The 27,430-nt window shown below is 39.6% G+C and overlaps 1 protein-coding gene across 1 annotated transcript in view; it reads right to left on the bottom strand.

Annotated features, from left to right (window-relative positions):
- Window positions 1-27,430, bottom strand: part of PLCL2 (phospholipase C like 2) — a 119,012-nt gene that overhangs the window by 15,914 nt on the left and 75,668 nt on the right. Inside the window, exons 3-4 of the mRNA XM_054384738.1 lie at window positions 24,378-24,581; window positions 8,035-8,110 (exon numbers count right to left, since the gene is read on the bottom strand). Coding sequence (XP_054240713.1) covers window positions 8,035-8,110; window positions 24,378-24,581 — 280 coding nt within the window. The remainder of the gene's footprint in view (window positions 1-8,034; window positions 8,111-24,377; window positions 24,582-27,430) is intronic.

Below are 27,430 nucleotides of genomic sequence, written 5' to 3'. Positions count from 1 at the left end.
CTTTAGCCTTTCTTACTAATTTAAATTTTATTACAATAAATGGTAAACTAAACTACTAAGTTTTGGTGTTTTTTTTTTTTTTAGTAACACTTCTCCATAGCTCTGCCTCTAGAGTATAGCCTCAAGAGGGAATGGTTTAGACTGGATCTTAGGAAGAAGTTCTTCAGTGTGAGGGTGGTGGGACATTGGAATATACTGCCATGGGAGGTTGTGGATGCCTCCTCCCTGGGATTGTTCAAGGCCAGGTTGGGTGAGGCCTTGAGTAGCTGAGTCTAGTTGACAGACATCCCTGCCCACGGAGTAGATGATCTCCAAGGCTCCTTCCAACCTAAGCCATTCTGAGATTCATATTCTATTTCCCTATAACAGATTTCTAACCAGATAGGAAAGCGAGGTTCATTCATCCACCACTCTTTCCAAATGTCCATCTCCTGTTCACACAATCCAAAAATCCCACGAACTGTCAATATGATCATGGAATGGTTATGAACGATAGATCCATAATTACATTGCTTTTCTAAAGCCACCATAAAAACATGGATTTTCTGATCTGTACTATGAATTCTGAGACTATGCAGCTAAACTTTTGGAGTTTTGTAGCTCATTTCCATCTTTATAAATATTGCCCCTTCAAATCCATAGGTAGTGGCAATCAATAATAACCTGGAACAGAAGGCACTCAAAGAGAAATTCAGAACAATGATGCTCTGTAGATTTCAGAGTATTCTTACATATATTTGAAGCCACTAGTATCTCAAATGTGGAGACAGAGGAAACCAGATTCTTCTAAGCCAGAAGAACTGCTTTACTGGCTTTTCTGGTTCACTGACTACCTTCTGTAGTCACTCTCTTCTGTAGTCACTCATGTTAAGCTATATTTCTGTTCTGCCAAGGCCATTTCACTTGAGCTGAATATTCCTGACTGTTAGCAGCAGCAGCAGCTCAATGCCCTTTTTCAGAAACTGAAACTGAGTCAGAATGTCCTACCAGGGCATGCAGATGTAAACCCTAAGCAAACAAGTGCCTCCTGCTTAAACAGCACCAGCCACAGCCCTATCATCAACACCTCTTCTGAACTGTGTAGGACAACTCCTCCTTACCACAATAAACTAAAGCTATTCTAACTCTAAACATATAACCAGGAAGAAGTAGATTTTAATTTTATTTCTGTTTCTATTACTAGTTTGACTGGTAAACTGGAATGGATTCTTGCACCTCAGTCTCAGTTTTTCCATCTGCTGAATGGAATGAATGACATTTGCTACACAATATATGGACAACTTAATTTTAGAGTATGAATGCAGCACAGAGTTCAACTGTTGACTATATCTCTCTTGGCATTTCCTGTCTATGTCACTCCTTGCATTTTGCCTTGGAACTATTTCATGCATTGAGAGTGGCAAAGTAATGACAAAAATGTTAAATTCCAAAATGAGACTTCTAAGAAGAGAACAGAAAAAGGAAAAAAAAAAAAAGATGAAAGAGCTTTTCATTTAGAGCTAAATTAATAAAATGAAAAATATGTCCATATGAATTCATGTAAAAGTGCCATTACGATATGCTTCTAAAGAAAGATGAGTATTAAATATCTTCTTTTTTTATAAATACATAAGATTTTCCATAGCCTTGCAAGTAAAAATTCAGCTCTTAATCTCCATAAGATATAGTAAGTAAATTACTTTTACAACATTTAATTACTTCTAGAGTTATTAGTCTATTAGTAAATTTGAGCTGCCTGAGAGCTCTTGGATGATAAGACATAATACTAACCTGATTTATCATTCTTAATATACTTCTGCATATACCACCTGCTTAATCCAGACAGCAGAAGTTACTCATATTCCATTTACAGTGGTAAATGTTGAAAAGGATACCACCCTCCAGTTCCTGAGTGATCACAAAGATTAAATAGGATGTGTGCTCTTCTTGTGTTCAGAGAGAATTTCCTGGCTTTTTACTTGTGCCCACTGCACAAGTATTTTCATCTATAATGAAAGTATTACTGAGTCTTGAATCGGAAGTCTTACTTATAATTTATTTATTTATTTAATTTGATATGTCAGCTTCACTAGAATCCTTATTTACATAGAATCATTGAGGTTGGAGGGCACCTCTAGAGATCAAGTCCAACTGCAATTCAAAGCAAGGTCAGGTAAAGCAGGTTGCCCAGGACTGTGTCCAGCTGGGACCTGAACATCACCAAGGAGCAAGACTCCACAACCTCTTTGGGCAACCTCTTCCAGTGTTTGGCCACCCAAGATTCCCCTCGAGCCTTCTTTGCTCCAGACTTAACACCTCCAGCTTTCTCAGTCTCTTTTCATAGATATGATGCTCTAGTCCATTCATGAATCATTTTGCTGGCCCTTGCTGGACCCTCACTGATATGTCTCTGTCTCTCTTGTACTCAGGAGTCTAACCCCTTATGCAGCACTGGAGATGTGATCTCATCAATGCAGAGTAGAGGGGAAGAACCAACTCCTTCTTCTGGCACTGCACTTTCTTAGAAACCTTCAACTTCTTGTTGAACAACTTGTCCACCAGGACACCCAGGTTCTTTTCTCTGCAGCACTTGTCAGCCAGTCAGCCTCCAGCCTGCACTGGCATGTGCATGGGGACAATTATCTGCAGGTGCAGGACCTGGTGCTTGCCTTTGCTGAACCCTTTTCATGGGGTTTGCATCTGCCCATTTCTCCAGCTTGTCAAAGTCCCTCTGAGTAACAGCACAACTATTTGCCATATTCACTCTCCTCCAAGTTTTGTATCTTCTGTCAACTTGCTGAGGAAGCTCTAACCACATCAGCAAGGTAATAAATGAAGACGTTTAAACAGTAGTAGCTCCAGTACCAACCTCTGAGGCACACCACTAGTGACCATCCTCAAGGTGGACTTTACACTGTTGATCATAGAATCGTAGAATCAGTCAGGGTTGGAAGGGACCACAAGGATCATCTAGTTCCAACCCCCTTGCCATGGGCAGGCACACCTCACACTACATCAGGCTGGCCAGAGCCTCATCCAGCCTGGCCTTAAACACCTCCAGGGATGGGGTCTCAACCACCTCCCTGGACAACCCATTCCAGGTTCTCACCACTCTCATGGGGAAGAACTTCTTCCTCACTTCCAGCATGAATCTCCCCACTTCCAGCTTTATTCCATTCACCCCAGTCCTATCACTACCTGATATCCTAAAAAGTTCCTCCCCAGCTTTCTTGTAGGCCCCCTTCAGATATTGAAAAGCCACAATAAGGTCACCTCAGAGCCTTCCCTTCTCCAGACTGAACATTGCCTTCAGCTAATAACACACATGACAAAATTTGTCTTTTGACCATACTGATCATAAAATTTCACTAACTCTACTTTTCTTTAAATGTCTCTCTATGGATAGGTTGAAACTGTTGGAGATCAGCATGTCCTACTGATGCAAACACATTAAATATTGCTCAGAGCCCCATGCTAACAGATGGTGCAGCATTTCTTCACTCCCTATGTAAGATGCCATAGTTTCAATGCAGTGGCTTCCAATCAATATCAAAACTTGCTGATGAGTGGCAGTACTTCAGAAGATGTGGATTAACAAGTTTCTGCTGAACTGTACCCAGACCATGAACACTGCAAATTCTCTTTCAGAGTTAACTACACAAATGTTGGGTGAAACTGATTTAGTCATTCCCTTTCATTGGTTAAATAAAAACATAATTGCACATGTATATACTCAGTCAAAAGCACTTCTCAAGATTTAATTATATCAATTTTTTCTCCCCTATTAATGGATTCTTTAATCTGTACATAACACACAGAATATTATTTTTCTGCACCTTCTATGCTTTGCTTTGGAGGATCCTATGCCAAAAACCAATTCAGTATGCAGATAACAGGAACAAATAATAAAAGAAACAGCTGAATTGTCAACTACAAGAAATATCTGCAGTGGTTGTATGGCCATGCTAATCTTTTTCTAAATACAGATCAGACATTTACTTTTTCCCAGTTGCTACTGTGCACTGTGTTTACCTTTGGCAGCATTCAGAATGTCCATATATTCCCTTTCCTGATACTGTACTCTGGTTCTGACACTAATGAAGAACTGCTTTGGAGCATATGCTTGAAAATGTAGACGTTTCATGTTTTTCACTACTCACATTATTTAATGAACTAAGTCACAGGCTCACAGGATGTCAGGGGTTGGAAGGGACCTCAGGAGATCATCAAGTCCAACTCCCCTGCCAGAGCAGGACCATACAATCTAGCTCAGGTCACAGAGGAACACATCCAGACAGGCCTTGAAAGTCTCCAGAGAAGGAGACTCCACAACCTCTCTGGGGAGCCTCTTCCAGTGGTCTGTGACCCTTACAGTAAAGAAGTTCCCCAATGTGCTGAGGTGGAACCTCCTGTGCTGCAGCTTACATCCATTGCTCCTTGTCCTATGACAGGGAGCAAGTGACCAGAGCCTGTCCCCTCCCTCCTGACACCCAGCTCTCAGATATTTATAAACATTTATTAAACCCTCTCTAAGTCTTCTCTTTTCCACACTAATCCCCAGCCTCTCCTCATAAGGCAGTGCTCCAGTCCTCTAATCATCCTCAAAACCCTTCTCCAGCAGGTCCCTGTCCCTCCTAGTCCCTGCTGTTTAGTCACTGTGCAGACAGAATAAATAAGATAGTCCTTGCTCCAACAACTCAGAATCCAAGTATGAGGGAAAAAGAGAACAGATGGATAAAGAAAGAGTGGGGAGTAGAAGGAAGCAGTGAGAACTATTTTGGTTAAGGTGGTAGGAGGATGTGTCGATCTAGCTGTATTTGTTGGATAATTTTAAACAGCAATTCAAAGGAAGCAGCCTGGCGGATGTTTACAGTCAGACTGTAGGGCAACATGATGGAAAGCATGATGAGGGCTGACTATCCATCAGGCACTGGGAACCCCTGCTACCAAATGAGCACAGCAAGAGACGTGAAAGCAGCTCGGTCCTGACGTACGATGAGCAGAACAATACCGAAAAAGCACCGAACAGCCAGCCAGGAAAATGAAGCACATGCACAGAGCAGAGCTATAATGGTCCAACTCAGAGAAAAGAATTGTCTAGCTGAGATCATAGAACACAGGACTGTGAGCAAGAGCTACCCAGAATCACAGAACAGCAGCAGGACCTCTAAAGATCATCCAGTCCAACCTCCCTGCTAAAGCAGCTTCAACTGGCTCAAGTTGCACAGGAATGTGTCCTATGCACAGGGATCTAAAAGTCTCCAGAGAAGGAGACTCCACAACCACTCTGGAAAGCCTGTCCAGTGTTCCATCACCCTCACAGGAAAGTTTTTCCTTTTGTTTATGTGCAACTTCCTGTGTTCTAGTTTCTACCTGCTGCTCCCTGGGTACCACTGAAAAGACTCTGTCCCCCATCCTCATTCATTATTTGCCCCCCCCGATCATTTAATGAATACTTGGAATATCACATGCCCTTTTGAGCTCCCACTGCTCAACACCCAAGTGAATTCCTAAGGTGTGGTTCTCTCCTTTAACCACTGCTCAGGCAGTACTTAAATTATAAAGTAAAAGAAAGCAACGGAAGATTCAGAAAAGAAGAATGATTTTGAGTTGGGTATAAAGGAGGCTAGGAATGGGGTAAGGTTACCTGGACATTCAAATTCTTTACTCTAGAGAAGATAGGAGTATTTCAGTCTTTAACAGATTAAGAGTATGAATTAGAGTCTCTTCAAATTCCCTTTATCACCTACATCTGTTTTCTTGCAATATCTTTAGCTGGCAACAGAAAGCAAACAAACAAACAAAAATGGTACTGCAATGATTTTGAAATTATGTAGGTTTTTTCTTCCTAATTCTGTTAAGGACTGAGAAGCTTGGTGAGATCAAAGCAATATACTGTTCCCATATCTTTTCATTAGTTAACACATCTAAAATGCTTTCAAGAGCTATTCTAAAATGTTATTTCAAGAGCGGAATGTGCTGAGGTCAAATTAATCTGCTGATAGGAAGAAATCAGAACAGTTTTTTTGACATGGTTTTCTTTTAAAGAAACAAAATGAGAGAAATTCACAGTTACACGTTCTTAGAGAATATTAATATCAAAAGACCTTAATTCTGAAAGAAGTAATCTCAAGAATTGTATCTTTGCTTCTTCAATAAGGCATCGGTTTTAAAGGAAGTCAAATGTCTTATTGTTAAACTTAAGCTAGAAAATGATTAAATAGAGCGATTCCACTTTGTCTGTTTAACAGAATTGTCTTACAAGACTGTTCATGACAACAAAATCTTACTGCTATTGGCAGATTGAGGATTTCTTCTAATTTATCAGACTTTTCACTCTCTGAGCCACAGAACAAAAAAGCCCAGATAAGAGCGTAATTTTACTCAGAATTAAATCAAGTAGTATCTACTGAGATCATCAGATCAATTAGTCATATGAAAACCTTCCAAACCCATGGATATTAAAAGGTAATTCAATTCAGCTTATTCATCTTTAAAAGTGCCTTGACCCTGCAAGGGCTAAAGCTGCCCTAGATATCATGATCTATTGCATAATCCATACTGAGGCTTATCACAGTATATTAGAGGCTGGAAGGGACCTCCAGAGATCATCAAGTCTAACCCCTCTGCCAAAGCAGGATCACCCAGGGGAGTCTGCACAGGAATGGGTTTTGAAAATCTCCACAGGAGACAACTCCACAGCCTCTCTGGGCAGCCTGTCCCAGTGCTCTGTCACCCTCACTGGAAAGTTTCTCCTCATGTTGAGGTGAAATCTTTGTTCCAACTTGTACCTGTTGTTCCTTGGCTTATTAGTGCACACCACTGAAAAGAGCCTGGCCCCCTCCACTTGGCACCCCCCCTCAGATATTGACAGACATTGATCAGATCCCCTCTCAGCCTTCTCTTCTCCAGACTAAACAGCCCCAGGGCTCTCATGTCACCATGCTGGAGATTTCTCATTTAAATGACACCAAAATCTCCACTATTTAACACAGGCTTTAAACCTTTGGCATTCTTAAATGAAGGATTCTTGGACCCAGGTGCAATTCAAAGAAAATAAGGCTGCAAGATTCAAGACAGTTTCCTGTAATCCATATCAGGTAGTAGAATGTAAAGTTTTTGGAAGGTCCACATTTCTAAAATGTGAGGTAAAGCAGGCAGTTAGCTTTTGCCTTACAGCTAACTAAGGATCTAAACAGCTTGAGACACTGATGAAGCTAAAAATACATGGCATGCTATCACCACAAAAGTGGGAGATCCAAGGTGGAAATGTATTTTGGCAGTTTTATGGTTTGCCTGAAGTTCACAGTCTGTGATCCAGAAATTCAGAGTGGCTAAGCCTTCCTGCTGCTGATGGAAGTTGGAAGAGACTGCTAAGAGAGAAGAGTTTCTAAAGGAAGAGGGATGGTGGAAGAGCATTACTTTTGTCAGGAATTATCTTCAATTTATATGAGAGCAGAGTAGCAGATCAAAGAATGGAAGAGAACCATGGAAGATGATGGAAGCAGCAGGATGCTGAGTATCAGATAGATTAAAATGTATTTGCATTTAAAAAGCCATTGTCCTGACTGAGTCATGCGAGTCATGGCTGTAGATACTTGGACTTTCTGGCAGCCTTCCTGTTTCTGCTACCAAATGTGATGCATGGCTACTCTGAATGAATTTATAACTATTTAACAATATACCTTAAAAGGACCAAAATAAAACAACCATGAGTAAAGGGCAAAGTCAGAGATGCCATTGAAAATGAATGGAATTCTTCAAAGCTCAAAGCCATGTTCAGATCAGAAAATCATTTACAATATATCAGGTGAAAAAGAGACAATTTGTGAAGGGGTTAAAAAACTAACTACACAACCTATTTCAAATATATATTAGAGTAACTACAATAACCTCTTCTGAGTTTGGGGGGTTTTTTGGGGGGGTGAGGTTGTATTTTGTTTTGTTAGGAATTTTTTGCTACAGTTGAGTAAATAAACTTCATTAATCAAGTTCAGAGAAATAAAAATGCAGCAGGTTCTTTTGTAACATTTTTTTAAAATAGCTTGTACTTACCTGCTTTCTGACACTGCACTATCTTCTCATATAAGCTATCTGTATTTTCAACTAGAGTCCTGATGGTCTGAATCATCTGTAGAGAAACGATACAGAAATATCAGTAAAATCTGGGGTTTTTACTGAAAATTTTTAATCTGTAGATGATGTTTACATTTGAACTCAAATAGAAAATCTATTAGCTGTTGCTGACAAAATACATACAGTCATTTTCCTGACCATGATCAGGCAGAGAAGAGATCCTAATGTGGCATAAAGGCATAAAAAACACAATGGTGGCTTGGGCAAGATAACCTGGATGGCAGGTTTCTACTTCCCCAGCCACTCCAATGTACTCATCACTCATCACCCAGTGCTTCCTTTTTCCTAGGCACCATCCTATTTCTTTTCCATATTATTTCCTCTACATTTTCCCCTTCAGTGGCTTGACCTGTACATACGTAGAAGACAACACTCTATGGAGGAAAACAAATCACTTGAGGCTGGTACTGAAGGATGAGGAAAAATAAATTATTCCTTTACCTGATATTTCTAAACAAAAAACTTTTCATGGAAGCTCAGCTGAAAGCAAACCAATCAAGATGGAACTGTGAAGGTACATACTGAGAAGTAATGACTTTGCTTCACATCTTACCCACTGACATCTCTGGTATCCTCTCAGCAGACAGACTTAAAACAATGACTAAATTTTGACATGTTACTTATGTGGGTGTTCATGGAGAACTTTATGTTCCTAGGAACATGGAATTGAGAGGGCTGGAAGGGACCTCGAGGATCATCCAGTTCCAACCCCCCTGCCATGGCCAGGGACACCTCACACTACAGCAGGTTGCTCACAGCCACATCCAGCCTGGCTGCAAAAACCTCCAGGGATGAGGCTTCCACCACCTCCCTGGGCAACCTGTTCCAGTGTCTCACCACCATCATGGGAAAGAATTTCTTCTTAATATCCAATCTGTTAAGAACAAACATCCAACCCATTTCTAGTTTTGCTCCATCCCCCCCAGTCCTATCACTCCCTGACACCCTAGAAAGTCCCTCCCCAGCTTTCTTGTAGCCCCCTTCAGATCCTGGAAGGCCACAAGAAGGTCTCCTCAGAGCCTTCTCTTCTCCAGACTGAACAGCCCCAACTCTCTCAGTTTGTCTCCATAGCAGAGGTGCTCCGGCCCTCTGCTCATCCTCATGGCCCTTCTCTGGACACCTTCCAGCACCTCCAGACCCTTCTTGTATTAGCTCCAGAACTGGACACAGTACTCCAGGTGGAGTCTCACCATAACTGCTGTTATGAGCAGGAATATTCCATGTTACAGAAAAAACATAAAAAACCCAAATCTCTCTAAAACTTTTCCTCAGGGAAGTAATATTTCAAGAGGCATGACTACACATATTAGAAGGACCTTTCTCCAGCTGAGCAACATTGAGGCTGTTTTCTCTGAGGCATAAATCAATCTGGGGAATCATCCATCAATTTGGAGAAGCCGGCAAGTAAGCCTCAGGTGTGAAAGTGAGGAAGAGGAACACCTGCAGAGATGTAAACTGCTCTACAGACCTCTATCATTTCCAGCTACAAAGAAGTCTGCTTTATGTAATTACAAAGCATTTTTAAATTACTTTAGCTTTGTTTCTATGATTATAATTTAAAGTTACAAAATAAAGAAAACTATGCAAAACTTACAATTCCACACCGATGCCACATATAAATTACATATGAACAAGCATCTTCTGAGTATGTGGAGGTCACACTGCACATTTTAATCACAGAATTGTTAGGGTTGGAAGGGACCTCAAGGATCATCTAGTTCCAACCCTCATGCTGTGGGTATCTTTACATCCCAATTAACTTGTATTTAATTTCAAAGTACCTATGTATCCTGATTTATACTGTCAGTTTAAAAACAAACAAACAAAACAAAAAAACTCCCCAACCAACCAAAAAAATATCTGACCTGGCTGCTAAGCTGCAAGTGAAATGCTTCAGCTTGCCCACTTTTAACTGGATTGGCTTTTTGAATATCAATATACATTCAAGCAAAACCTGCCTACAAATAGAAGCATGGAGCTTAATCATTAGGTGTAATAAATTGAAGGCAACTATTTTAAAAAGACTTGTATACTTCAGAGGGTACTACATTTCACCCAGATAGATTTCTATAATCAACTAAAGCATGGCACTAAGTGCTTCATCCAGGCTTTTTTTAAACACCTCCAGGGACAGTGACTCCACCACCTCCGTGGGCAGCACATTCCAATGGACAATCTCTCTGTCTGGGAAGAATTTCTTCCTAACATCCAGCCTAAATTTCCCCTGGTGCAGCTTGAGACTGTGTCCTCTCCTTCCGTCACTGGTTGCCTGGGAGAGGAGACCAACCCCCACCTGGCTACAACCTCCCTTCAGGCAGTTGTGGAGAGCAATAAGGTCTCCCCTGAGCCTCCTCTTCTCCAAGCTAAACACCCCCAGCTCCCTCACCCTCTCCTCACAGGGCTGTGCTCCAGACCCCTCCCCAGCCTTGTTGCCCTTCTCTGGACACATTTGAGCATCTCAACGTGTCAAGAAGAAAACTGTGTTCCACTGCTTCATTACTATTTGGTCTTTAAAACAGAATATTCAGAAATTGAAATAAAGCCACTATAAATGTGCTTGAAAGGCAAGGATTTTACCTGTCTCAATATATGTGTTATGTAATACTTTTGCTTCTGTAATGCACTTGAACAAAGAGAACCAAAACACAGTTGACCTCAATTGCAGATGTACTTCAAACAACTGATGTCTTTTTGCTAACTAGCTGAAAAGATTCTGTAAAGCATCCCCACCCAACTTCTTCCACACTGAAAATCCCTTAAAAAAAATTAAATGCTGAGCATCTACAGCTCTTATTTTGTCAGGATCCTAATAAACACTGATGACTACACAGTGGGATTGTCAGTAATAAGAATTCTGGAGGAGCTGTATGAAATACTCCAATGGCCCTATGCTAGTTATTCTGTGTTCCTGATCTTATGTGTATAATGAAATCATTCCTAAGTCATCTCAGGTCCTATTCCAGACACAGAACATCTGTGTCTGTGCTGTTTCCTTCATCCAATACATTCTACATGCACATCTGATAATTTATTAATAGTACAGAATGTCTCAGCAGACTAGAAAACTTACTCTGACATATTGCATTGATTTCCAGAAACAAGACAATTCAAAGACAAATAAAAAGGCTTACACCATTGCTTCTTAGATTACTTTGCGTATTGACAAAGCAACCAAGTTGTACTACTTCTCCACATGAAAGGAAACAAAACTGATTGCTGTTAGTGTTCTTTCATGATGGCAAGGCCAATATTGCAAGAGAAGTTGTAACAAAATGTGAAAATATAGTATTTCAGAGTTTTGGTATGGGAAGTTTCTTGGCCTAAATAGGTCAAAAGCAATGCAACTTTTGATGAAAAACATCAATGCATTTCGTGTGATAGAAATTATTCTTCTATCAGGTTTTATATTAGCAAGCCCAGTAACAGTTATTTATCTTTGGTCTCTAAACACATACAAAGCTGCATTTAAGATTAACAGCACCCCTAAGTAAAACTGGCTGAGCCAGCAATAATCCAGAGGTTGATTGCCACTACCATTCAATCAATATTATGCTATACCCTGCCTTTGTTGATGTCTTGAACTATGGAAATCACAGAGTAGTAGGCTGTGTGCACGAGCAGCTGCCACCTTTTAGTTGTATTTTATTAATAAAGCAATAGTATTAGTTCATTATTAATCTTATTTTTATATTGTTCTTCACCATGCATTCACCTTTAAGCATGTAATCAGCTATTTCCTAAATTATGGAGTGTTTGAACTTGAACACTTTCTTATAATATCACAAAAATATTCATGTAGACACTAATGGGGATTTAAAAACTTTTGGTAGACACAGCATATGGAACAACTGAGTACAAATGGTTATACTTAAGTAGGAAATTAGCCTGATCCAAATAGTAATTGTGTTGTCTGCTTTGTATAAAAGCAAAGTAGAAAATGATGAGTAAAAGGAGGAGCTTCAGTGTGAAAAACAGTATGTGGCAGGGGGTTGGAACTAGATGATCCTTGAGGTCCCTTCCAACCCTAACAATTCTATGATTCTATGTCTGCAGCAGAATGAGAAATGAAACTCTCAAGGAAAACTGGTTATGGAAATTGAGGAGAAAGACCAAGTCAAGTCTAGTATATACCAGACTAGTCTATACTGAAGCAGCCAATCAATAAGCAGGTTATTTGCTAACCTCAGCTGGCTTTGAGAATATAGTTGGTGACAAAACTGAAAAGAGAAATGCAAAAAAAACTTAAGAGGGAACAACCAGTTATCCAGCTGATCATTAAAAATATATTGCAAACCATCCATGCCCATTCTAAGAAAAGAACAGACATTTCACAGCGTTTAGTAGCTGTAATTTCCAGCAAGTCTTTCACAAAATTAATTCCCATCTCTAACCTATGTTGCTTTTTCTAGAAGCAAGTATTAAAAATACCCAACAAATATATTTTAGATGGAGAATACATAACACTGCTGGAATTGCTTCAACTCTTCTCTTCAATTTGCACCACCACATCCCACCCTAGGCTTACTATGAAGGCAGAATGATCTGCTTTATGAGCCCTGAAGTCATTGCACTTTGGAGAGGCAAGGCTGACAGTTCTATCTATCCATCAAACTCTATTTGTTCAATCATGAAACCATTTTACCTAGTTACTAAAAACCCAGTCAGTAATTCTAACAAAAGGACAAATATCAAGAAAGATGCTAAATTATTTAAATTATTCTTAAGGCATCTTGGAAATAAACTCTAGGTGGTTAGCCCAGAGTTCTCAGTGAGCATCAGAGATCTGTATACTGTCCCTGGTTCATCAAAAGCCTTGATGACAATTGTCAGAAATCAAAACAATCCTTGCTTCAAACTGATGGAACTGTGTTGCTAGCAGTATCATTTACCTCTTCCATGACTGTGTCTTCACAAACCAAATGTAAAAGGTCATATACATAAAAAACCAAATCTATCCTCTTTCCCAGCACAAGAAAATTCTCATTAAGACAATTACAGAAAATTTAAAAGAGAATATACTTGTCCAGCCTAGCCTTTAGGCTTATTTTTATATTGCAAAAGCTTTGTTAAGCCTGTTTTGCCATTTCATGAAAGAGATTAAGTGCTATGAACTCACCCTGTGTATGTCTACACATGTAAGTGAGCACTCACACACATCTACATATGCATCCACTTCGCAGAATCACAGAATGGCACAGGCTGGAAGGGACCTCCAAAGCTCCTCCAGTCCAACCCCATCTGCACTCAGCAGGGACATCCCCAACTAGATCAGGCTGCCCAGGGCCTCCTCCAGCCTCACCTTGAACATCTCCAGGGAAGGAGCCTCAACCACCTCCCTGGGCAACCTGTGCCAGTGCTCTACCACCCTCATAGTGAAGAACTTCTTCCTCATATCTAATCCAAATCTGCCCCTCTCTCATTTGAAGCCATTTCCCCTCATCCTGTCCCTGCAGGCCTTTGCAAACAGTCTCTCTCCAGCGTTCCTGTAGCTCCCTTCAGGTACTGCCAGGCTGCTATTAGGTCTCCCCAGAGCCTCCTCTTCTCCAGGCTGAACACCCCCAGCTCCCTCAGCCTGTCCTCAAAGCAGAGCTGCTCCAACCCCCTGAGCATTCTCATGGCCCTCCTCTGGACCCTCTCCATCAGGTCCATGTCCTTCCTATATTGAGGGCTGTACTGAGTTCTGTACACAGTATTCCAGGTGTGGTCTCACCAGAGCAAAGTGGCAGAATCACCTCTCTGCATCTCCTGGCAACACATCTTTTGATGCAGGATGTGATTTGCCTTCTGTGCTGCAAGCTCACACTGCCTTCTCATGTCCAGCTTCTCGTCCATCAGCACCTCCAAATCCTATTTGAGAGCATTCACTCAAGTTCAGATGAACTTGAAAAAAATAAAGAACTATTTCTACTAGGCTCATTAAAACAAGTCTTGCAGTAGAGGACAGAACATACCATTTATGCTCCCAACTTCAGGAAAAGGCCTAGAATGAACTGAACCCTGAATGTTTTAATCAGATTTAATAAAGAATACAAACCTTGAGAAAGAAATCTTTTTTTAAACCAGGATTAATTAGTATCTCAGCATGTGGAACTGGTTGGTAGCACGCCAAGAGAGAAACCAACCACATTGGAAAATGGAAAGAAACAGTCAATGATCAACTGTGTCTGACTGATGAAACTCAGTGAGAGAAAACACCTTCACTGACAGAGCTGCAACACCAAGGATGAACTTAGTTTTTAGCAAGTGAAGTGCACTACACATTTACATTTTGAAATCTGTGAATGTGTTGCCAGTACTGTTAGGCTGACATTACAACAATAAAAATGAAACCATATGTACAATATTTATAAACCAAACCCTGGAGGTTTTTAAGGTCAGCCTGGATGTGGCTGTGAGCAACCTGAGGTAGTGTGAGGTATCCCTGCCCATGGCAGGGGGTTGGAACTAGATGATCCTTGAGGTCCCTTCCAACCCTGACAATTCTATGATTCTATGATTCTTTATCTCTCTCTACAAAATGCTGCTCACATTCTCCTTTCATTTCAAATCTCAGCATATTAGAAACATTTCTGAAACCAAACTACACCATTTCTGAAAACAGTTTAGTACTAGGTGTCCAAACTCGCGCTCTTCACAGTAGTAATAAAAATGTAATTTGCCTTTTACAGACATTTTATTAAGTCCAGAATAGTAGAAATGGTATTGATGGCAAACAGCACTTCACAAAAAAGGAAGTGAAACACAGGGCATCCCAAAATACAATCTGTCTACACCACACTATCTATTCCAAACTACAATGATATCTACACCATTTTAAACGATGTGTGTGAGCTAGAGAGACAGAAATTGCTACCATTGCCCCAGGCAGTGGGGAGTGGGCAGTAAGGAAAGGAACTCTGGCAGGGAGAGCACATAAACACCTCTATTCTAAAAAACCATTGTATGGACTGGGAACTCAAACAAAGTATGTTCATATGTATGTTCTTTAGCAAACACATTGTCTAAAGTAGAAATTATTTCTCCAACTATGAAAAAAATAAAGAAAGAAATATTTGGCACAGAAACACAAGTTACTGAGGCTGGAAGGGAAAATCTTATCAAATTCACAATATAGATTAAAATTCTAGGACTTAAGAGAATAAAAAATATGCAAGAATTTTAAACATCTTAAAGATTATGACTCTTCTAGATGTGGAGGAGGGCTATGGATCCAGTACACACTCAAACTTCAGTATAATGCAGCTGGTAAAAATAATCCTCTTTTTAATTTTCAGAGCTCCTTGTATTTAACACTTAGTGTGGGCAATAATGAAAATATGGTAATACTCTAATTGTGTTCTGTGAAGGAAGAGATAATTACTAGTTACAGAGACACAAGTTACTGAGGCTGGAAGGGATCTCAGGAGGTCATCTACCTAGTCCAGCTGCCCCCTGCTCAAGCTGGGTCACTTGGAGCAGGTTGCCTAGGAACACATCCAGACAGCTTTTGAGTGTCTGCACAGATGGAGACTCCACAACTTTCCTGGGCAACCTCTGCCCATATCTGGTCACTCCCAGAGTAAAAAAAGTCTTTCCTGACGTTCAAAGCCTCCTGTGTCTCAGTTTGTGCCTACTGCCTCTAGTCTTCTCACTGAGCACTACTGAAAAGAGCCTGGCTCCATTTTATACCCTCCCTTCAGATATTTATACACATTGCTGAGATCCCCTCTGAACCTTCTCTGTTCCAAGCTGAGCAGTCCTAGTGCTTTCAGCCTTTCTTCACAGGAGAGATGCTCCAGTTCCTTCATCACCTTCACGGCCCTTTGTTAGATTCTCTCTAGTATGTCTGTCTCTCTTGTACTAGAGCATCCAGCACTGGCCACTGTACTTCAGGCATGGCTTCACCAGTGGTCAACAGAGGGGAAGGCTCACTTCCCTTGACCACAACACATAGCATGTGTTATGGTATCATTATTATGTTTGTGGCATAATGCAGTGCAGGAGCATAAAAGATGAACTCCACTTACAAGGCATCATCTGTTCTTAATTCTGCAGTATCTCCAAATAATCAAATTTCCCACAGTTTAAGAAAACTTACCAAACAGTTTAAGAAATTCTCCATTAAAAAAGTCTTATGCTTTTTCGCAATTCTTCATGAGTAAAGTATTTCCAAAGGACTAGGTGGAAGATTGAGTATACAAAATAATCAGCAGCTCTCTTCTAAACTATGCAAGCAATGACGTTAAATTCTTTCAAATCCAACAGACACTTCTTCTTGCTTTCCTAACACTCTGGCTGTTGCTACAACTACAGGATTTTCACCCTTTTTAAAGGGAAGCTGCTAGAATGACAACGCTATGTAAGAAGTGGACAATAAGGATGCACAGATATATGAAAGGAAAATACCTTACAGCTGTAAAGAGAAGCAATACTTTAACCATTCTTACGAGAAAATTAATAGGTAGTGTTATTTTTATAAACTAAGAATGTCAGTAGCAGTTCCATCAAACATTATTTCTTTCACACAGAAAGAGTCAAAGAGACAAATAGAAGACGAATTTATTGAGAAAGAGGGGGCCAGGCTCTTTTCAGTGGTGCACAGGAACAGTGGATTCAAACTTGAACATAGAAGATTTCACCTCAACATGAGGAGAAACTTCTTTACAGTGAGGGTGACAGAGCACTGGAACAGGCTGCCCAGAGAGGTCGTAGAGTCTCCTTCTCTGGAGACTTTCCAAACCCACCTGGATGCATTCCTGTGCAGACTACCCTAAGTGATCCTGCACTGGCAGGGGGTTGGACCTGATGATTTCTCAATGTCCCTTCCAGCCTCTGATATACTGTGATAGTAATGGAAATGCAGAGTACATTTAAAGAGGAGCTGCTGTGGATCTCATTTTTATGCTCTTCCATAAACATTCTGTTGGACTACATTAGGAACAGGACAGTAGGCTGGATGAACGCCTCTTAAGTAGTCATATTAGTTTATACTCTGAGAATACCATGAGTTGGCCATTAGCCATAACCAATTAGAGAGAGGTTACAAAAAGCTCTTAACAAAAAATGAAGAAGTTGTCACTTCCCAGAAGCATCAAGTTATCAGTATTTGTGCTTTTCAATCAATGCAGAACAGTTCATACTTCACAACACTTGGCACTGGAGTCGAAATATCCAAAATTAGATGTTTGCTTCTGCCCTTGTAGACTGAAAAGCTCCACATAAACTGAGGTTATCATCTGCAGCTTTGTTTTTGGAAGCATAATTGCAACCCTCAGTTTAGAATAACTGTCCTGTTAGAAAACAGGAAAAAAACTGATAATCAGCAACATAACTCTTCTTGAAGAAACTCTTGGAGCTACTCACTATATTTTTCACCACTACTTTTGTTTTCAATCAGATTTTTTGACAGACTAACAACTATTCAATCAGTAAATAATCACAAAACCCAGGATCTAAAATTATTATCATGTATTAAACATGGCAAATCCATTACCTGGGCTATCTGCAATATTAAATTGCAATGCAACATGCATGTTTTCCCTTAGATTTTTTCATGACTGAACTGTCTACATTTACCACTTAAATAAAGACAGTTCTAACTCTGCAGAGACTTAATAATGAAAGCAAACATATCATACAGAGTCAGAGGCAATAATGGAAACAGCAAGACACTGTTGTCACAGGACAGCAATGTGCCCTGGTGGCCAAGAAGGCCAATGGGATCCTGGGGCGCATTCAGAGGAGTGTGTCCAGCAGATCCAGGGAGGTTCTCCTGCCCCTATACTCTGCCCTGGTGAGACCTCACCTGGAATATTGCTTCCAGTTCTGGGCTCCCCAGTTCAAGAGGGACAGGGATCTACTCAAGGGAGTCCAACAGAGGGCTGCAAGGATGATGAAGGGACTGGAGCACTGCCTGATGAGGAAAGGCTGAGAGCCCTGGGGCTGTTTAGGTTGAAGAGGAGATGACTGAGAGGGGATTTAATACATGTTTCTCAACAGCTGAGGGCTGGGTGACAAGAGGGAGGGGACAGGCTCTGCTCAGTTGCACCCTGGGATAGGACAAGGGGCAATGGATAGAAACTACAGCACAGGAGGTTCCACCTCAACATGAGGAGGAACTTCTTCACTGTGAGGGTCCCAGAGCACTGGAACAGGCTGCCCAGAGAGGTTGTGGAGTCTCTTTCTCTGGAGGCTTTCCAGACCCATCTGGATGCATTTCCTGTGTGAACTGCACTAGATTCTATGGTTATGTGGTCCTGCTCTGGCAGGGGGATTGGACTCAATGATCTCTTTGGGTCCCTTCCAACCCCTAACATCCTGTGATCCTGTGTATTATCAGCATTTAAATACTGCCTTTATATTGCCAACTCTGATAATTGATGTTTTAACACATAATGCAACAACCCACCACTAAGAAAGCTGTTTGAACTCTAAGCACCCACATCCCTCACACCCTGATGATCTTTGCAAATCTGGGGGCATCACTAAGCCATGAGTCCTCAAGAGTACTTAGCTATTTTAGCTAGATCAAAGTTATTTGAGCTATACCTACTACTTCTAATCCACTTATTGGAAACACATATCCTAATGCATAAAAATCAACATAATAAACTGCCTTTAAACAGTTCTTTTCCTGATGTAATATCAAGTTAAGTTCAACATTTACTCCAGCTATCAGAAAAGAGCTAAGAATTTTAAAATACTAAAACTTCAACAGCAGCTTCATTTCAATATGAGCATTTGAAAAGAGACTTTGTCAAATGCTTTTCAAAGTACAGCCAGTCTTCCATGTGCAAAGGCTTCTTGACCTCCAAGAACTCTGAGAGATTAATGAGCTCTTCACTTTATAAAAGCTGTAATGACTCTTCCCTAGCACAACATATTTCTCCATGTTTCCTCTAATTTTCTTCCTCAAAACAGTTTCTATCCACCATTTTCACAGTACAGATGTCTGCCTGTCTGATCTGTAATTTCATGATCTTCCCTGGAAACTTCTTAAAACACTGGCACCACACTAACAACTTCAGTAGTCAGTTTTAAGTGAGAGGATACACACAACAATTAGCACTTTGGATATATCAGCTCTTGTGAAACTTTGAATGAATATTGCCTCTTTCACAATCATTTTCTTCATTTGTTTCACCTTTCCTATGCAGTATCTTCTCTTGGCATTTCAGTTAGAGATGAATTCTCCAATGAGTCCTTCATAAAGAAGAGTTTTATGTGAAACTGTAATCTCCACAGGTAAATGGATTCAAAAACTAACTCAGTGGTGTGGCTTTAATTAATTTCCTGGGTCTTTCTTTGATATTTTGATCAACACTCTTCATCAGGCTTCCTGGTTTCTGATATTGTCAGAAAAGAAGTCACTATTCTTTTTGAATCTGTGCAGGTCATTTTTGGAATTCTTCACCTTTGGCTTTCTTGTATTTTTAATTTAACCATGGCAGGGTTAAGCATCTATCTGATCTTCCTCATTTACATCTAACTTCAGTGTTTTTGAAGATGCTGTCTTCTTTTGCACAGCACCTCCTTCTTTCTGCATTTTTTTGGTAAGTTTACTTCAAGGCTGCTTTGTGGCATCTTTGGAGTGCCTATGATGTCCATTCCTTTGATTGCTTCTCTGACCTTTTTGCTTTAACAAGGTTCCTTATTTTTATGTAGTTATGCTCATATGTATAAAAGCAGGGAATAATAGCATTTCAGTCTTCTGTGTAAAGCCTAAGTTCTTTCCTTTATAAGCCAAGTGATGCTAAACGTCAAATTGTGATACGGAACATCCACAGAGCTGGACTCCAGAAGACATGGGCTCAAGCACAACATACTGGAACAACCAGGAAACAGAACACAGCTATCACAGTTTATGCCAACCATGCATTACTCAGGAAAGGCCTGAGATGGGGAAAAAAAACCTCTGGATTTTCTTCAGGTGCACAAAACAGAAGAATCCAAAGACTGAATCTGAATACACAAGACTGGCAATCATCATGAACTAAAGTCTTCTCTGCCACAATCAGAAATTGAGTATTTAGATCTTCTGATACACTCATCTATGCTGATATCAAGGTAAGTTTTAAAGGTAAAGAATATTTAGGTTTTCAAGCAGTAGCTGAAGTCTGAAAGGATATTAAAGTATTACCAAGGCCGTAACAATCCTTTTCAGATAGTCTATAAAACTCTTCAAGATACAACCTATCTACTTTCCAACAGGAGAGAGATACTCAATTTCAAAACAGACTATCATATTCAGGTTATATCATTGGCCAAACGTGGAACCCTATAACAAGATTGCATATCCAACCTGCTACATTGAGTCAGTAGTTTAAATGAGCTAACAATAAGGTAAACCTGACTTAAGCTTACTATAGAGCTACTAATTACTGATCATATGGTGTTTTCCAGTTTACCAGCTTTGCTGTGTTTTGTTACCTCTCATTTTCATCATCTCACAACCCACACCACCAATAAACACAGCATGGTTCTCAAGCTTATCACGGGAATGTGTATACAAAATTTGATTTGATTTAGATCAAATACAGTCCCCTCCTATACTGTAGTCTGCTGATATTTTAAATTACAATACAACCTCAACATGAAAAAATCCCAAACCCATGCCATCAGAAACTGAAGAAAAAAGGATCTAACATCATTATCTAATTAAGATTTAGTAACATTTAATCCTAATTTTTGTAGCAGCATTAATTTATCTTCTTTCACACAAGCACAATTCTCTGCCTTTTCTGTGTTAGGTTTCCTCTTAGAAGTAAACACCTGCTTGCAAAGTTCAGAAAGATCTTATCCTCACCAGATGGGACACTTCATCCTCCACTAAGGGCCGACAGTGACAGTCAAGTTCTCAACAATAGCTGACTTCATTTGTACAATCCTCTTTGTACACTATCTTTGCACTGATTTATATTCATCACTGAATAATGCTGCAGACTTAAGATTTTTGTTGTTGTTGTTGCCATAGCATACCTTTTGAAAGTTTACTTACTGCTTATCTTAAAGGTTATAAGACATTAAAAAAAAGAAAACATGCAATGGTGTGGAAGAGGCACTTGCCTTAACTCCAAGCTTCAGTCTGCAGCACTGATCAGTGATGGGTGTGATGACACCAAGAGAGTGCATGCTGAAGTATCACATTAAGGAAGCTGAAGTTCATGAACAAGAGGGAAAAATAAAACATTGTTAAACAGTGAAAAGATGTTTGGGTGAAAAATACTCAGGGGCATGGAGAAGCTGGAGAAAAAATACACAACTTCAATGTCTCTCTCAAAAATTTCTAGTTATATTTATTTCCATTATTCTGAAAAGACACCTCAGCTCCTCTAACATGAATAAAGGATCCTTTTATTTCCTAGGTAAATGTCTGGTTCCAATAACACTGGTGACAAATTATCCATTAAAGTAAAAAATATAGTATATTATCCCATGAATAGCACTAGCCTTTATCACTTGCAGCTCCTCTATTCAGGTAGTAGCAAACACGAACAATTTTAAACAGCATCTCCTGTTTGTTTACATGCAAAAGACCCAAGTACTAATGATACACTAATGAACTTATTTACTGTTTCTTTAAAAACTAGAGGTACCCATGCCATACTGAAAATATTCCCACCTTTCCACTGCCCTCTTTTGTAATGAATCAGTGTGGATTGACCATCCCACTGTAAAGACCTTAGCAACAACGAGTCCTTTAAGCATTCACGATGTAATCAAATGCTGCCTAACTAAAAATCTTCGCTGACTATTGTTTTTTTTTTTCTGTTTATTATCATTTTATAAAAAGGAGAGTATTTCTGACTAATAAGAACCCTTACAACAGCCAAAAAACATCACAGCCCTGAAACAGTAGTACTGCGAGAATATCGTTGTGTGTGCCACATGGAGAATGCACACAAGGTAACAACAGCCTATGTATTCGTGGTACTAACCAAGGTTTGGTGTTTAATGAACATTTAACACAACCTCTGTTATCACCCTGATTTCATACTTCCAATACTTGACAGAATGGAAGAACACAGTTATATAATTTTTACCTCTATACAGGCCTAAAGTAGCAGAAAAGTAGATAATCATTACTTCAACATCTCTCTCTTAATTATGGATGTGGCAGAATTTTACACCCACTTGTTAATTAATCATGTCACAAAAATCCATAAGACAAACCCAATCCCTGAGACAAAAATGTGTCATTCTGAGGGCTGACTATGTTAATTTACACGACAACTACACAAAAAGAACACTATTGATGATAGTATCTGCTTTCTAAACGTCTGCTACTAGAGCAAATAAGAGCTAAAGAGCTTCACATCTCTTCTCCTTTGATATGGTACAGATGCCTCCCACTGTTTCACAATGCACTCTCAGAAACATGAGCAATCAAGTATGGCACCCATGGGTGACTTCATTTTCCAGCATACCCTACAGATTTTGATAGCTTAAAACCTTTTGTCAAACTGAACAGAATATTGGCAAGATCAGGTTTCACAAATGGAAACATGTCTCCTTATTTCCATGTTCTATTTGGTTAAAATAATCTTAATTTTTGCTTATCTTCAATATCATCTAGAGATAGAAGCACTATCATAATCACAGAATGGTTTGGGTTGGAAGGGACCTCCAAAATCATCTCCTCCAATCACTCTGCAGTGAGCAGGGACATACATCCTCCATTAGATCAGGCTGCCCTAAGCCCCATTGAGCCTGACCTTGAATCTTTGCCTTTCATTGGAATTGAGCCTTTATCCTTCAGGGCAGAGTACAGATCTCTAAAGCACACAATTACTCAAATCATGTGTAGACTACAGGATGCAACGGGAAAAATCATACATGAGAGACAGAGCAAACCAAACTGGGATTGTAAAGCCTGCTGGAGCTACGAGTCACCTCTAACTGACATTCAAACAACAACATGAAACCAGACCTACAGACAGATTTTAACTCCGATAGCTTAATAGATAAGAAAAAGTATCAGCACATCAGCTCTCTGCCAGGGACACCCACCAACAAGACAGAACTACAGTACATAGGTGTTGCAGGTGTAATCGCAACCACCAAGCTTGTTTGCATTTCAGTTACAGTGATACCCAATGAGCTACTCCAAGAGGACATACCACTGTTTTCTGGTAACTGCTACCATTCCAATCAAATTCTGTTCTGTTTACATCATCACCGAAGTACACAAACTCCACCTAAACTGCTAATGACCAATGAGTGCTTTTTGGTCACCAGTCTAGCATTTTTCTAAAGCTACTTTTTCTTTAGAAAGCAGTTTAAAAGACATATGTGGGACTGGGCTACTTGCTCCATTTCCTCCATTTTCTTTCATCAAGTTGCAAGGACTGTTTCTGAAACAGTGACTTGATCCTGCCAGGTGAGGGTTCTCATTGTAGTGCACAAAATGAATGTAAATTTATACTAGGGATGTTTACTTATTGCCAAGTGATATATCAAATTAAAGAAATCATTACATAAATAAGTAACTGCTCAATTACTCTGCACCAGACTACTTCAGTGGAAGGAGGACATTGCAAATCAAACTCAGAATAATTTGCTTTTTTGCATGCTTTAATGCAAGGCATATGTAAATCAATATTTCTTGGTGTATTAGCTCTTCCTTCCTTGTTGCAAAATATGTTTAATTTCCAGTCTCTAAAGATACAATTTACATATTTATTGAAGTATAGGGGCTGAAGTTAACATTACCGCTGCTTGGAGAGGTAAAAATACCCCTCCAATGAGAGCTATAAGAAAGATACAGCAAAGGAAAACGAAAAAGCCTGTGTAGAATTCAACATTTCAAAGTGCTTTATAAGCACTACAATTCCTAAAAGCAGTTTCTAACTTTTTTTTTTTATTCTACCTTGAGTCAAAGCCAAAAGAAATCCAGTTCCATAAACTGGAAAATGTAAGCAACAGATTAATAGAAGAGGTTTATAAATACACAAAAAAGTCTCAAGTTACTGCAAAAAAGGTGAAGTGACACATCCTCTTCAGGTTAAATCTTCTTATTATAACCACTTTGCCTTCTGAAGTGTACACTTTGATTTTTCATGCAGTATATTAACCTCTGTGTTTCACTCGCTATGAAAACACTATCAGTTGCTGTGCATTCATGGGAATGACTTTCAAGCACATGCAATGAAGCATGAAATAGGAAGCCACAGATTAAAACAACCTTTCAAAACAGACATTGTATCTTACGAAAAAAAGAAAAACTTACTGTAAAAAGAAAGTCTTTCAAGTAGCATATAAAACAACCACAAAGGACTACTCACCATGTCATACGCCGTTACAATCTTTTTCAGGACCTCTGGAACGATGCCTTGGAGCTCCATAGTGGGATACTGATCATTGAGATTCAGTACTACCAAGGGTGTATTATCAGGCCCAACCAAGCGCATAGACACTGCCAAGATGCACTGCATAAGATTTGCTACAGGAGAGAGGCCACATAATTCTTTGAATGAAACTACTGCGTTCTGTAAAGAGGAAAGAAAGAATTTCCTTTACAGTTAAACAGGAATTTTAACATCCCATTCTTTCAGGAAAAAAAAAAAAAACACTTCACTGTTATAGTTGAGCTACAATGTGCAGCTTTTTCCTGAAGAACTCACAGTTTTCCAAAGCGACCAATAGAAGACATCTATTTTACCAAAACATGATAAAAAAAATTGAAAAATTCAATACCTGCCACAGGAAATCAATTTAGGATGAGTATTTCTGCTCTCTATCACTTCCAAATTTAACCATGCATATAAATGAATTCTGACCTATATTGGCTGTATATTTTTAAAAAGTCTAAGCCATTTCAAACTGATTTGTAAAATGTCAGTTAGAGAAACAAAGTACTAGGTGCTGAATGTCTCAAACAGTCAAAGTGAGGTGAAAGGAGGAATTCAGCCCATTTCTAACTTTAAACATACCTGAACTATAGTCCAGACGTGCTGTGGATCTGCTGGCTCCCATTTGGTGTGATTCACAAACCCAGCACTCCACTACTGATGTCATTCCTATCACAGAATCACATTTAAGTGGATTTTTAAGGTACTTCAGTGTGAATACCAACTTTGTACCTTTCCCTAAAATTTCTTATAGTTGTACTTTATGTTCAATATGGTAGAATATAAAACCATACATTTAAATTTGAAGAAAATTTCCAGCATTAGATATACAGTGTGACTCCAAATAGCCACTGAAATTCCATGATGGGAATATTCTCAGCACGGTAAAGAATTTAGGAACTTTGTACCAAGTGGGAGCTGGTGATCAGTGAGCAGGTCTGGAGTTTGTGTTCCTGTAGGAAACAAAAACAAAAACATGGTATATTTAAGTTACAAATGTGCTCAGTGCTCCTTTCTCTCACTTCTTACCCGAGCAGGGTACTTGACACAGATTTTCATTTTAATCAAAACCACTTTCCATCTTTGCTGGCATGGAAAGTCTCATTCATGGGCAAATTTCTTAGAATGGCATGATGTCAATCTAAATGGAAATAGGAATCTTATATGAACTATTTTGCTGGCCCTTTATGAGACAAAAGAGCCAAAGTAGACTTCAAATCGTGTACATCTGGCACATTCATGCAAAATTACGTGAATACTAAATGACATCTACAACAGTCACAGTGTACTTGAAGCAAATGTTTAGTAGCATCCAGAAAACGTTCAGGAAACACAAACTACTGTAATTAACTGGCCTACACCTTAATGACAATGAAAGGCATGGAGAAGTTCATTCAAACAGATTTTGTTTGAGACAAACACAGTAGGTAAGCTTTTATGAACAATGATTTTACAAAGAGGTTAACAAGGACCAGGGAAATGCATACATTAACTAATGGCAGGCAGGACAGAACTACATCTTTAGCTCTTGTCCTTGGATTTCCAACCCTATATCCTGAGATTATCCCCCATCCTGTCAGGCAATTTAAACATGCAACATCACATCCAGTTAAGTCACTCATGTTACACTTTTGCCAGTGATCAATACTTAGGAAGTTATGACATCAGCTTTTATCATGGTAATGCAGTACCTAACAAGGAAGAAAAAAAGGCTAGCTGTTTGTACACAGATCTAGAGAAACCATTAAACTCAGCTTTCTTTCATCTTTTTTTCTTGTTTTGGGGGTTTTGTTTGGGGGTTTTGTTTGTTTTTTTTAAACCACAACTTTGCTCTCTACAATCAGGCTCATAGGGGCATTTTTTCTGTATAATACAATTCAGAATGATTTTTGTAACATGAAATCCCAGCAACACGGACATTAAACAAATCTCACATTCTCTGACATAAATTTGATATTTGAGTGGTTTACTCTTATTAGCTATAAAACATTAGTCAAGCAGAGTTTAGATAACACATATCACGTAATGTCAGCAAAGCTATGCAAAACTAGGATTTCCTCATGTACCAAAAATATCTTCTTGATAGCGTTTTGAGAGAGAATGATGAATTTATTTGATAGCACAAATTCCAAACTGATAGAATCAAAGACATTAAAATACCTTTCAATATCTCATGTTCAAAGAAATCATGCTGTAGAGCCTGTTTTCATTTGTACCAGCTCTGGAAAATATTGCAGCTTGTAAAGAATGGAAAGTATCTACAAAAAGTGTGTGTTTTCATTGCTTCTTCAAATCATAGATCCACCTTTGCCCTGAAAGGTGTCTTAAAATACAGTATCCTTTGCATGACAGAATTCGAGTCGTCAATAGGTTAACTCAGGCTAAGTTAAGTGGTTTAATCATTCATGTAATGTTAACAGGAAAAAGTAAGAGGATTTACAGAATCATAGAATTACCCAGGTTGGAAAGGACCTTCAAGATCATCAAGTCCAACCTATCATCCAACACCATCTAACCAACTAAACCATGGCACCAAATGCCTCATCCAGGCTTTTTCTTAAACACTTCCAGGGACGATGACTCCACCACCTCCCTGGGCAGCACATTTCAATGGCCAATCTCTTTGGGAATAATTTCTTCCTCACATCCAGCCTAAACCTCCCCTGGCACAGCTTGAGACTGTGTCCTCTTGTTCTGTTGCTGGTTGCCTGGGTGAAGAGACCAACCCCACCTGGCTACAACCTCCTTTCAGGTAGTTGTAGACAGCAATAAGGTCTGCCCTGAGCCTCCTCTTCTCCAGACTACACACCCCCAGCTTCCCCAGGCTAAACCCCTTCCAGCTTTGTTGCCCTTCTCTGGACACACTCCAGCATCTCAATGTCTTTCTTGAATTGAGGAGCCCAGAACTGGACACAGCACTAAAGGTGTGGCCTAACCAGTTCTGAATACAGGGGCAGAATGAATTCCCTGCTCCTGTTGGCCACACT

Source organism: Indicator indicator, chromosome 11 (genome assembly GCF_027791375.1).
Source record: "Indicator indicator isolate 239-I01 chromosome 11, UM_Iind_1.1, whole genome shotgun sequence".
Classification (NCBI taxonomy): domain Eukaryota; kingdom Metazoa; phylum Chordata; class Aves; order Piciformes; family Indicatoridae; genus Indicator; species Indicator indicator.
The sequence above is the reverse complement of the archived record's forward strand: the minus strand, read 5'-3'. Positions and strand labels throughout refer to the sequence as shown.